Raw genomic sequence first — 13,941 nt, 5'->3', positions numbered from 1 at the left:
CTTTGCCAAGTTGGCAGTCCTTTGAAGACCCGAGGGACCAGAAAACAAATTCCCAGGCTTCCCCCTTCTGACAATACGGGCAGAAAAGAACTCAAACAGCTGACAACTGGCACTGGAAGTTAAAGGTGACCTCTGGATTAAAACATATTGATCAGTGTAACCACATGATACTGCAGAGTGCATATTTAAAGCTTTCGATAATTAAGTTACTGTGGCTCAGTTACCGAAAGAAGCGGTAGAAAGTGGCAGTAGACGTGTTATGGTGGCAGAGCTTAAATAAATACAGTGTTTGCTGAAGTTGCCTAAAGTTTCTGTTAATGATATACAGAGAATCTTCCAGGTATCTAGTACAACACCATGTAGTAAGTCGTATAAAGGCTTTAAAATGTATGTTTTTATTTGTTTGGAGTTTTGAAGGTAATTTTCCAACAGTAGCTAGCCTGAGCTAGAAGACTTATCATGTATAAAATTGAGAGCTTCAGGTCAATCATACTTTGAAGTAAGTTTAATCATGTGTATAAACCTCTGACTTCATATATTTGTACTTTTAAAAAAGCTTAATGTAAAAATGGGGCTATGAGAGCCCACTGATACTTAACTCTCTTACAAGATATATGCTAGCAGGAAGCATACATTGATAAAACTTCATTTTCCCAACAAAATAGCAAATTTCAAAATAAACACACAAACAAGTGTGATAATCTTGCACAAAAGTCATTTTTAATCCATTCAACATGTTATATAGCTCTAAATCTACCAAATCGCTATAGAGAACTTTGGAAATTGCATTGATATGCTAGCAGTAAGTACACATTGATAAACTTTAATTTTTTCAGCAAAATGTCAACTTTCATCCCTGAACACACAAACAAGTGTAATAGTCTTGCACAAGAGAGTCATTTTTAATCTATTCGAAATGTTATATAGCTCTTAATCTTCCAAAAATGATTTAGAGCACTTGGCACTAGCTTGATGCTAACGTACATCAGCAATTCCATTTAAATGCTAGCGGTTGACATACATTGATAAAGCTTTTTCCCGCAGAATATCAACTTTTATCTCTGAACACACCAAAAAATGTCCATAACTTCCTCACAAGAGATTCATTTTCAGTCCATTCAACGTGTTATATCTCTCCTACACCACACAGCAGTGGTTAAGAGATGGCTAAAAGAGTTAGCATCCCATCTTAAAAAGGGCACCTATGTACGATCACAAGTAATCTCCTTTTGCGCATAAAAAGAGCAGGCCACAATTAAAAACATGTATAACTATTAATGTTACCATACAGCAATGACGATAATGCACCTTTTTGGATAATTTGATGATAAACATTTAATATTATCATTCAGTAGCACAGCGCATTTCGGTAACCAGAAGTTTACATGCCATTGGATCTTGTAACTGGATATACGTCATACTGGCTTGTGCATAAGGCCTACTATCAGGGAATTATTAACTTTAATGCTATAAATAGGTCATCTGCAGAGTTATAGCACAATAACCAAAACTCATTGGAACCCAGTGCAACAAAACACAATACAGCGCAGCATGTTTTTGTAAAAGAAGAGGAATGGAGTGGTTTATTTTTAACTAGATACAGAGAAAAGAGGTTGAGACAGAATGGATGTAGAAAAACTGGAGGAACACCAACAAAGAGAATGAATATGAGAGCAGGCTGCTCTCCTGTGTTTTGATTTTTCTGTAGCAGGACAAGCCCCCGCTACATTTACATTTTCATTAGGAGTTGTTCCTATAAAGCTTTATTTCTTTCCTCCTCTGTCGAACTGCTCGAGGGTTAGTTCACCCCTTGTGAGACACCTTCTGAGGATTTGAACTCACTGCGGAGGAAACTCTTTCAGGCAGGCAGAACATGTGCAATGGTTACCAGTATAATGAGCAATATTTTATTCTTCTGTATTAAATTTGTGGTGGTAGCTTTTGTTTCCTGCACAAACCTCGGGTATAATTTTCTGCCTGCTGTCCTAAACAACAAATGCTGTTGGTGGCGGCAGTCAGGGGCCAAAAGGTGTGAAGTTTTCAGGTCATACAAACTATTAATAGTAATGAATGACCTTAAAATCAACATTGACTGTCAAAAAATAACAGTTTCAGTTCTGCTTCATGCTATAGCTTCCTTTGACGCTGTTGACCATGAAATTCTGATGAAGAGGACAATGTTTCTGCTAGGGATGCACATTATATCGGTATCAATATCGGTATCAGCCGATATATTTACTCAGTGGCTGCTAGCCACACCTTAAAGCATCTTGAACGATCTTTCAAGACCCAAATAATATTGTTTTCTATGACTATGTAAACACCAAAACTACCTTAGAAGAGTGGACTCTCTTCTTTTATGTCTCTCTTCCTGTTTTTGATTCCAAAAAACAGACAAAACCTACTTTTTTTGAGCAAGTTCATCCTGGGCGCGCCATCCTTTGATCCTCTCCACGATCCCCGTTGTCTTTTCTCACAATTGCGCAGCTCTTTCTCTCTGAACTACCTCAACACATCATCTTAAATTTTTTTTTTTCCAATACCAATATTGGTAAATATCGGTTACTGGCCATAACAACAGTATGGATATTGGATATTTGTGCATCCCTAATTTCTGCTACTCATTGGTCTGAATTGTACCTAAAAGAAAGAAAATGTTATGTTTTAATCAACAACTTTAAATCTATTGGATCAAAAGTTACATCTGGGGTTCCACAGGGATCGGTCCTTGGCCCACTCCTTTTGATCTATATATGTTCCCTTTCAGTACAATTATGAAAAACTATAACATAGTGCTGGCGGCATGAGAATACATTTTAAAATTGTTTCCTTTTGGCATTTGTTTCCTCAAGCAAATGCCCGTTTCACCTGTGCTCACGGTGGATAAACATCCAGAATCTAACCGTTTTGAAACCGTACAACAGATGTTTTAAAAACTTCCAAACAAACAGAGGACACCTCTCCTTTCTTCTCCTGTGCACGTTTATCTTCACAGAATCATCATCATCACTTTATTTACTCATTACCAAGCATCTTAGTCCCTCTCAGCTGTTTAGCAGAGCTATGGCTTGCAAGCTATACTCAGATTTCTAACCATGAAAAGGAGGGAACATGGTTGAAAGTAGGGCTGCAACTAACAATTATTTTTGATGTCGACTAATCTATTAGTAATTTTATTGATTAGTGAATTAATCACTGTTATTTTGTGGTTCAACTTAATTCGGACTTTAAAATGTGCAGACCTTTAAAATTCAACTTGTGTGTTGCACTTTTACTGCATTGACCTAGAACTAGGTTCTCGCCTCTGATTGGTCAGCTCTGTGTCATGTGAGCAGGTAACAGGGAAATTAAGTTGCAGCCCTATTTGAAAATTGTGCGAGTTATGCAACAGCCTGTAACCCTTCATAGTCAGAGCACATCAGCAACACTCTGGTATGACCATATATGAAAATTTAGAAACATAGAGAATATTACAGACAGTTAACCATTCACACCATAGGCTGTAAAAAAGGGGACGTCATCTTGCTTGGCTTGAAGTTAGGTCGCCACAAAAACTGCTCCCCCTCGTGGCTGGCTGCATTATAGGTCCAAAAACCTGTCTCTCCAGTCATTCCAGATGGGCTGTGGTCAAATTTAAAAAAAAATTAATACCCCTCGTAGAAATTTTTCTCATGTCAAGTTGTTGTGGTGATTTTAAGATATTTGGCTGCCTTGTATTCAAGTCCTCTTTTTTCTGAAAAGTTTAGTTGTCATTAGTTATAAAAGGGTCAAAAACAAGGTTTTACTTTATGATAAACGTTAATTGACAGCTGCTGTTCTGGCGTACCCAGTGATCTCAGTCCTGTCAATATATTACTACACTGCTGCTGGTTTTCTGTTTTATGACTTAACAAAACAGAAATTTGTTGTATGCCCCCCAAAATAGAGAAGAAGTCCATCTACACCTAAAATCTGATCTTGCTTCAAAGTTTGTTTCTGATCTCCTTGGTCCATATGTCCCTGGTCGTAACCCGAGTTCATCAGCCAAGACTCTCCTCACTGTCCTAAAATCAAGGCTGAGGACCAAGGTGACCTTTGACCTTTTCTGTCAGAGCTCTCACCTTGTGGAACAACCTGTCTGAGGAGATTAGACTCTTTTATAGATGTGTTATTACTGGAGATTTTGGCTGGGTATGTTTTATTGTTGAAATTCTGCTTTTAATTTATTTTAGTCAGACAATATTATGGGCAGAATCTTGACTTCTTAATCTTTATTTTATTATTATTATTTTATTTTTTTTACATTTTAATATTTCTTTTTTTTTTCTGATATTTTTCTTTCCTTTATAAAACAGTGGTTTTTAGCCTTTTAGACATTGTTGTATTTTATCAGCTCTGTCTCAAAAATCTCTTTAATTTCCTCTCTTTTATTTCTTTTTATTGTTTGTTTTTTTATGTAAAGCATTTTTGTAACATTGTTTTTTAAAGTGCTTATTATTATTATTATTATTATTATTATTATTATTATTATTATTATTATTATTATTATTATTATTATTATGAGTGTATGTAGTTAGCCAGATAGAAATCTTGGTGTGTCTCTTGGAATTTATAGATGAAAACATTTTATCATCTAGTGCCATATCCATCTGGAAATAAGAAATGCTAAATTTAGTCAATATGTTGTTTATTAACTGTCTCTGGTCTTAAATCTAGGGACAAATTTGAATAAAATGAAAATGTTCAGAGGACAGATTGTGCCAGCAGTGAGCACCACTGAAAACACGAAACCACTCCAGCTAATGATGCTGAGATAAAAGCTTGAATTTGTAAGACTTTCATTCTATTTTTAGACTCATCGGTGTTGTGCCTTTTGAAGGTATTACTACTTACAGTAGGTACATCACCAGCTCTGTTTCCCCCCCTTCTGGCTCTTTTCCATTTAGCTCATTAAGTAGCTTGTTGGTGCACTGATGAATTACTGTTACATAAGACAGGTCCCTTTTCTCTATGCAGCAGACAGCAGGGAATAACTATTGAATGTGGATAGATGAACTCCTGTGAAACAAAGACGCTGACAGATTCTGCTCTCACTCCCACTCCTCCTCTTGCTCCTTCGTCATCCTAATCTTGCTGAATCTTAACAAAGGGTCAAAATGTCAATACGCGCCACATGTGAAACGATAGCTAGAGCAACTGCTTCACAGGGATTCAAACGCTGTATTAGCACACAGGCACAGACTTTTGTTTCTGAGTGCCATTAAGATTCAGAGGCAGAGTTAGTGGGCATATATAAACATGTGGGTCCTCGAATGAAGAGTTAGGAAAGAGCATAGTCAAGCTGACTTAGTAACAGTCACAGCTTGGCTTGAATTGCCTTGCTGTTTAAATTGCATTCCCATGAAATGTCAGTCTCTGTGGCATCAATGTCAGATTCTCGTTTTTTCTGGGAGTTTAAATGGCAGCCAAGATGGGGGGTTGGAGCACTCAGACATTTGTTTGTACGACTGTTTGAGAGGCTTTAACAATCTGATTGCGTTTATGCAGTTTAACTATATTGCTTCTGTGAAAACCAATAAGAATTTCACAGTTGAACACAGTGACAGCAATGGCAACACACTGCCAGCAAAATCTTTTTGTTTTAACTATTTATCAGGCTGTTACAGAAGTAAAATATCTTCATTTACTAGTCCTAGCTGACTGATTGCTTTGGTATTATTTAATAGCATATAACCAAATAACCAGTAAGGAAATGCCAAAGTAACAACATTTGTTTTTCAAGTTGTTGAGTGATACAATGCCACGGGCACATCCTCTAACTTTGACTGTTTGTCTTATCTGCTTGCCATGTTCACACAACACACATGCCTTCCTCCACAACTGTCCTGCTATAAACCTTTGCCTCACGCTGTCCATGCATATGATCAGAACTACACACACACCTCAAAATGAATAATAAAACAAAGACAAAAAAACTCATAATCTGAATGATACATGCACTCATGTCGTAAACCAAATACTTAAGATTTTTTTCATAAATCGTTCCATCCCTACTATCGACAGCTATATTTGATGTTGACTAGTGAGGGTGATGATCATTTTTTTAAACAACTTAAAGCTATGGTCTACGATCTGAATCCCAGCTTTTTTAATTGGACCAGCGCGATCAAAACCATGAATTAGCCGGCAAAGCAGATCTGGCATTGCCACTGCCAGCTGATCAGAGCAGAGCCAACTGTGGGCGAGGCTTTACCTTTCTCTGCGTGTCTTCACCAGCTCAGTTTACAATGCTACAAAAAAAAATGTGTGGCTAACTTGGCTGCTCCCTTTCTACTTTGAGAGATGTCTGAAGACTCATCTTTTCAGGAAACACTTAGGCCCTTAATCTGACCCTTCTCCTCTTTGTCCTCAGGGGTAGAATGAGTCATAAGGTCTCAGACGCAGCTCTTAGTGAACATTTAGCACTAATCATTGAATGTTGTTGAAGGCTGAACTATAATGTTGCAGTGATTAATTGTGTTTAGTTATCCCTACTTTATTTTACATGGGAAAAATCAAAAACAAAAGCCAAATAACTTAGCCCTTTTTTTGTGCTAACTAAGGTTTTCCCTTCCATCAGAATTCTTTCTTGTGTTGTACGTCGCTTTGGACAAAAGCGTCTGCTAAATGAAACTGTAGAACCGTAAGAAATTTAAGAATCTAGCCTACCTGTGAGTTAAAGCCACAACAACTCCTCTTAAAAACTGTGTCTATCACCTGTGAAGTGGAATAGATGGACAGCTGATTTGTAGCCTTCAAATTGACATCTTGGTTAGCACTACCTTTGTTTCCTGATGCTGTAAAATTTCAGCAGTAGGATTAGAGGGTGGACTTGGAGAGTTGTGGTTGTTGGTGCTAAGTTCTAGAAGCTACGCACATTACGAACCACTGAATGTGTTGCATTGTATGTATTGACTATGAAACATGGACATAGCTGCCGCGACGTCACCTGTCTGCTCCTGATACCGTGAAATGAAGCCAATCCACGGACGCGGCCACATTGGATGTGACGCCGGCTTTGAGCTTCCTTTCTACCAGCTACAGGCTGTCCATCGTGTGAGCTTAGTTGTGTCTCTGATTGGACGATCAAATGATCTTGATAACTTCAAAACCACAGAATAAAAAAAAAAAAACACTCACCGTACAGTGTGTGCCGGTAGCGAATCAGTGTTTCAGACCTAAGCCATTTTTGAGCCAGGCTGTAAATATGTTTTTAATGCCGTAAAAGTCTGTTTTTTGGCTAGGTGTGTACGTGACTTGCAGTCTTTCTGCACCCAGCCTCAAGCAGATTCTCAATGAACAGTAACTTGATTGTTAAAGTAAGAGACAAACCATGTCAAGGGACAAAGTAGTTATGTTTAAAATCTTCTGTTGTCTCTTCCATTATAGAGTTTCCAGACCTGAGTCGTACGGAAGAAAGAAAAGTGATAAAAATGACCGGAGAGAGTCATGGGTAGGAGAAGACAGTATTTTTAGAAGTAGCACATGGCCCCTCTTTCACCTCCATGCTTGGTTTGATTCTCTAATCAATTGATCAAACACCAGCACTCGAGATGATGGAAGGCGGTGCTGATGAGCACACTCAATTTTATCCTGCCATCATGAGGAAGCACGTCTGTAATTAAGATGGACAGATGGCAGAAAGAAAGAGGGATAGAGATGAAGAGACAAAGGGGGGCGTAGTGACAGGAGGCACTAAAACTGCTGTGTTTTCGTGAAGCTTTCGTTCTCCTGGGAAGCCGAGAGGGCCTCGCAGACACACACGTGTTTTATCACTGAGCCTCATTACTGGCGACATCCACTCAGAGGGACAAGAATGCAGAGCGTCATAACACTTCAAATGCTGCCACATATTGGCTCCTTCTTCTGAAGGCTCTCCAGCGTTCTATTTTAAAACATCCTGTCCAGCCCTTGTTTTGATTCTGTACATTAAACTGCATCTCAAGATCAGATGCATTTATGCAGAGCCACAAGCCTGCTGCTGTAACAAGCATGAGTGTTGAAAAGTGCACACATTTACATTGTGCACTGTTGGGTCTCAAGAAGACAGGCATTGCGAACTGCAGCGTCGTCCTGTTGAAAAACCCAGTCATTACCACACAGACCAGGGCCTTCAGTCATGAAGGAGGCCCCCTGCAACATCTCCACATAACCAGCCACCGTTGGATGCTCCTGACAAACCTGAAGTTCCTTTGTTCCATTGAAGGAAAAAGCCCCCAGATCATGATGGCGCCCCCGAGAAAACATCTTCAGTGAGGTCTCCTTTTCATTGATAAAACCTTTCAATGTCCCATGTTTGGTGCTTTCTGGAAAAGTCCAAACAGGCAAGTTTGTGGCATTGAAGGAGACAAGGCCTTTCAAGGCCTTTCAGAGGCAAAAAGCTTTTTAGCCTTTGCCTGGAGGTCATGATGGGTGAATACCTGACAGGAAATGACATTGAATCAACATTTAGTGCAGATTTTGGCTTTTAAAGGCTGTGGTCTTAAACTTTTGATCAATTGGACTATTTCACTTAAACTTTTGCCTTTAAATTCCTCACGCATTATTTAGTTTGTCTCACTTCTGTGTCTTCTTTTTGCATTTTGAAGTTCTACTTTGCACATTTTTAAGTTCCAACAGTGCAAAATGTAAAGTTGTGCAATTTTTCAACTGGTCTTAAATTGTTGATCAGGTATGTTTCTTAATTTAGATGTTTCTGCTCCTTTCACTGCTTTTTGATGCTGCACGGCAAGTCGCTGATTCTAGCATCGGTGTTTTCCCTAGGTGGTTTTCCTAGCTCTCCGTCCACTATACTGAATGAGCTTGTTCATGTTTGTAAATGTGCGCACGTGTTTGTGTTTGTAAACGCGTTGGGGTGAAACAACATAAGGAGAAATGTAAATGTGACAAAGTACAAAAGGCACCTCGTCACAGAATCAGATGAATAAGGGGTATTTAGTCTGTTAAATGAAAAAGAAAAAAAAAAAGTATTGACAGGATTTATGAGAAAGGTAACTCTAAATCACTTCTGCTGTGATCTGGCACTATATAGAAATAAAATTAACTTGACTTCCGGGGGGTGGGGTGCCTTTGTTGGGGGGCATGGGTTGCCCCTCCTAATACAATGATAGGAGAAACACTTAGCATCAACAGTACTTTGAAAAATTAAAGTTTTGAAAATAAAAGCTAGATAACACTGAAAGGTGATGATCTAGATTTATGGCAGATACAGAAAGGACACTGTTAATTCAACTTCTGAAGAAAACAGTATGAAAACTGATAGAAAGGTTTCAAATTTTTAAAAAACAAAACAAACAAAAAAAAAACATACGTACACTTCTCTTCTGGAAACTTATTTTTAATTAATAACCTCAGCTTCTTTTGTTTAATATGCAGTCTCATTAATAGCAGGCCTTATCTCTTCTTTGGCAAGTGTTTGTAGACAATTCAGTTTGACTAATTAATATTTGCCTAAAGCCTTTGACTCTATTATTTAGAAAGCTGAGCGCTTTAACATAAACAATAAACAATGAGCAGCCTTATAGCCTCATCCATCCTCTCCTCTGTCATTGTCATTATGCAGCTGATGTGATTGCAGTACCTCACTTCAATCTGCAGGTGTGTCAGCCAGATGGAGGAGATAACAGTTTTAACCTGAAAGAGAATAAGAAAGAATCACATTTTCACATCTCGTTTAAATAATACCTATATTTAGTGTCCGTTTCGTTAATCTTTGTCTTGGCCAAATGGGGTTTTTATTCCAGGTGTAGATTAAGAAAGAGCAGGCATGTAGTTGTGAATTAAATCATTTCTGAAAGATGGAGACGGGAGAACTTTTTGCTTTTTGAAGCATTTGTGTCTGCAACCATGTCTCCCATGTTCATGTTTTGAATTTATTCAAATATGGATTTTTATCGATACACATTATTCATGTAATATGCAGGTCTACCTCAGCCGCAGACAAAATATTCAGCTGGCAGCATCACTTCAAAAGTAGCCTAATTTTTCTTGAAAACCGCAGACCGGGCAGCCGTGCACCCTGCTGTGGCCTCTCCTCTGAAGTTTTGCTGCAATCCAAACACCACCAAAGCCATAATCAAGCCATAACTGAAAGTGAAATGTATTATGATTGATTTAAACTCAAACCCTGACATCTTACCCGCTGTTTGGGCTGACAATCAAATCAGTATTTACCCCTGTGATATCAGCCGTTGTTGACAACATCGTGACACCTGCCATCCAAGCCTGTTTGTTTATCAATTAGGCTGATCGAATTGATTCTGGGGTTCGTCTTTGAAAAGGTCTTCCTGTTACCGTGCTGTCATTCACCACACTCCTTCCCCGCTCATCTTTTCTGTCACTTTCTCTCTGTCTGCTCACCTTTGTTTTTTTTTGTCTCCATCTTTCTCTGAACCCTGAAAAGAGGAAAAGGCAAAGTAATGGATGGCGTGTGAAAAAGCTACAGAACGCGTTGTTTTTGTCTCACTCTTCCAAGCCTGTAATAACCACTTTTTGTGTGTGCTCTGTGTTTGCAGGAGAAGGGGAAAGCAGACGGCAACATCGATCAATGTGAGTACACTCACTGAGTTCAAACCAAACAGCATTCTTCAAAATATGCCATGTTGTGCTCCATGATGAATTCTTTTTTTTCCTCCTGTAACTCTGGCATGCACTTTGCTTTCCTGATTGCTGCTGGGAAGTCATTCAAATTCAAATGGTTCCTATAAAACGGACAGTGCAGCCCGTAATGGAAAAGACCTCAGATGATGAAACAAGAGAGACAGTCACTTATTGCATCACATTTATCGCTCACAGGTAGTTTCGGAGCATGTCAGATTAAATTGTGAAATAATCTTGGTTGTGAGTTGCCGCCAATAGATAATCTTCACGTCCAGGTGTGGCTCTAAATGTCATCAGTTTGCTTATCCTGATGCTTACCTGAGAGGAGATATTACTTTTGTTTATTCCAACTCGACTCCATCACTTCTTGTCACCTCTTAAAACTCACCGAGCAGTTCAAAGAAAAAGTAGAGGCATCTGAAATCACTCATCCCAAGTGACAAGTCTGCTATAATCTGAAAAATGTATTCATCAGGTGAATAATTATGCAGCTGTCAACCATCTTCAGTCTCCTGTCAGGAGTGATTAAGTATTGTTTGTTTGGCTGGGCGGTATGGCTTGTTTTCCACTGCAGTGACTTCTGAGGCTGTTGACATTCAGAAGAGAAAATAATTCACAATTGGGTAACCAGATTTGGAGTTCAGTGAGTATAAAGTTCAGCACTTCTGATGTTTTCAAGGTAGAGAATCAAGACAATCATTGGCTCAGACTCGGGGATGTTTAGTTTTCAATTTTTGATTCATTTTAAACAAACGGCCCAAGGCTGAGGCTATATCCCATCCATTAAATAAAATCAAGTTTCTGCTTTAGACCATTATTTTAAGGTAAAAACACATTTTTTTTATTTACCTGGGTTACTTTTGCTTTCATAGTTTTTAGTAGAGCAACTTTAGATGGAGGAAAAGTGTGCACCTGGTGCATGCTGCTAACATTAGTGAGATGTTTGTTCCCTAGAAAGAGAAAAGTCTTCTAAGTATAGTGGCTGTAAAGGGTCGAATGTTTTGCAAATTAAAAAAGATTTGCACAAGGAAAAAATATTACCACACCAAAAAAAGAACAAAAAACAAAAACAAATAATAACATGAATGCAAACGTGTTGTGATAGTAAGTAAAACAGTTTTCTTTTTTAACTTTAGTTATGATAAACACAGCTATAATGCCCACGTCATGGCATGAACAATTCTTTTTTTGTCATCAATTATCTATTAGTTGTTGTCCAGCAGCTTTGGCAATATAGACACAATGGTAATACTTTTCAACCATCGACCACCCCCAACAACCACCCGATCCCACCCCAAATGGCAGTGTACATGGAGCCAAAGTATTAGTAGACAAGGGTGTCCTGACCCTTTAATTAGTTTAATGAATAAATGATAAACCAAATAAAAGAAACAAAAACAAAACAAACAAACAAAAAACCTAAGTATGAGAGTTACATGTGTACCTAAAGATAGTATACAAGCATTTCTTCCATAATTGCACACCCATTTCCTCCACTTACATACATCCAGCATACATAAGTATACATGATCACAGTTATAGGTAAGGATAAAATTTGATGTGATTAAAAATAGAATTTAATCAAGCATGAACAATTCTTAAAGAGACTGTGAGGAGGGATCTATTGGAATTAGAAATCTCTAAGACATGTCCAATTTGTAATTTTAGTAAATCCTGGTTATGTCCTGCCAGTCATCTACCAATCAGAGCTAACGTAACCTCACTCTTCATTTTATTGATAGACTCTCAAGTTTGAACAGACTACTGCAGAATAACTGCTGACTGTGGATTGGAATCAACATTAGCACAAACAGTTTAGCCCTTTTAGCTTTTAGCTCATGCTCTATCTCTCACCTGTTTCTCTTTCTTCTGCTCTTCTGTCCTTTTTCTGTCTGACAGTTCGGCTCCTGTGTCCACCATCACTACAAAATTAATCACAGAAATCTTTTTCACCAGAGAAAAAACACAGATCTCTTATCTCACTACTAAACCAAAAGTACTATGAAGGATATCACAAGGTGTGATTCCTATGAAATTATATTTATCATAACTGAAGTTACTTACTTTCACAACTCTTCGGTGTCCGTTAGGAAAATTGTCCGCTAGAAAACTGCTAAAGCTGACTTTTGTGTTAACCTTCATGTTTTACATTTCCTTTTAAAAGGCCATCTGACACCAACTGGCCACCATACTTAAGTCTTGTTTACCAGAACAACTTGTTGCAGTATCTGATCTCAAACATAAGACCCACCACTGCAAAGCACAAATGACTTTGTCCAGCATCTAACAACAACCAGAATTTATGAATGATCCAAATGTATCAACTTGTTACATTCAGGGTTTTATTACATTATTTTTTTCATACAATTTAGGGTTCTTGTTACATATTTAACAAGCATATTAAACAGAAGCATCAAGTTTAATGAAGAGATGTTTTAGGTTTTTGTTTGCACAAGATGATGAGAAGACCTAAAGTTGCACTGGTTACCAATCTTTCAAGCCCCCGACCCCCAAAACAGCATGGCCAGAGATTGATTTCCCTCTGCTGTAGGAATGCACTGATGGGCCAAAAACAGATCAATAAGATCAAACAAAAAAAGGCCTCAGATATGAAATTTAGCTAATCTGTACGGAATTATACTACCTCACCTGCACATATCAGTGTTTCTCTCATTAATCTCCCACTTCTGATACTGTCTTTATATCTGCTCAGAAATCTTGTGTCTTCAACACTGTGAAAAAAACAAAAACAAATGATACATTTTCTGTTTTCATGCTTTTATACAAAATTTAACCACTAAGTTTGTTTGTGTTTTTCCAATTATGGGTAAAACATCTACTCACTCTGACCCTCACTGTGAGAACCACTGTTTAATGAGCACCTACATTTAGAAAAATCATTTGCATGGGATGCAAGAAGAAAAAATCAAGTTAAAATTGTTTCCATGGTCCTGAAATACTGGTTTTAATCATGGGCTGAGGATGAGGATTCTGTCTTTGGTTGATAAAGGCATAAATAATAGTTTTACTGTAGGACTGTGTTTAATATTGTAAGGTTTTTTAGCAGCAGTATGAAGCATTTCAATTTTTAATGTCAGTATTTCTGGCTCAGAAGTTGTGAAAGTCATTTTGCTCCTCTCATTGGGATGAAGTCTTTGTACTCGCTGTCTCCTTCTCCTTCTTCTTCTGTTTTGTGTATTTTTGCTGCATTGTAGTGCATGACAGTGAGATTGAGTGGATGTGTGTAAGTTACTGTAACAGCATTATTTCCAAGGCTGACTGCATCCTATTTGACAAGTGACTAGCTCTGTAAGCATTAGGCCC

The 13,941-nt window shown here is 38.1% G+C and overlaps 1 protein-coding gene across 2 annotated transcripts in view; it reads left to right on the top strand.

Moving 5' to 3' along the window:
- Nucleotides 1-13,941, top strand: part of fstl4 (follistatin-like 4) — a 314,099-nt gene that overhangs the window by 30,915 nt on the left and 269,243 nt on the right. For both annotated transcript variants that reach the window (XM_074672211.1, XM_074672212.1), the window contains one exon: nucleotides 10,533-10,566. In XM_074672211.1, the coding sequence (XP_074528312.1) occupies nucleotides 10,533-10,566 (34 nt within the window). The remainder of the gene's footprint in view (nucleotides 1-10,532; nucleotides 10,567-13,941) is intronic.

The sequence above is a fragment of the Halichoeres trimaculatus genome, unplaced genomic scaffold (assembly GCF_033239565.1).
Source record: "Halichoeres trimaculatus isolate MK-OKI-2021-1 unplaced genomic scaffold, fHalTri1.1 fHalTri1_scaffold_6, whole genome shotgun sequence".
Lineage (NCBI taxonomy): Eukaryota > Metazoa > Chordata > Actinopteri > Labriformes > Labridae > Halichoeres > Halichoeres trimaculatus.
Note: the sequence above shows the minus strand (reverse complement) of the source record. Positions and strands in the feature narration are given on the sequence as shown.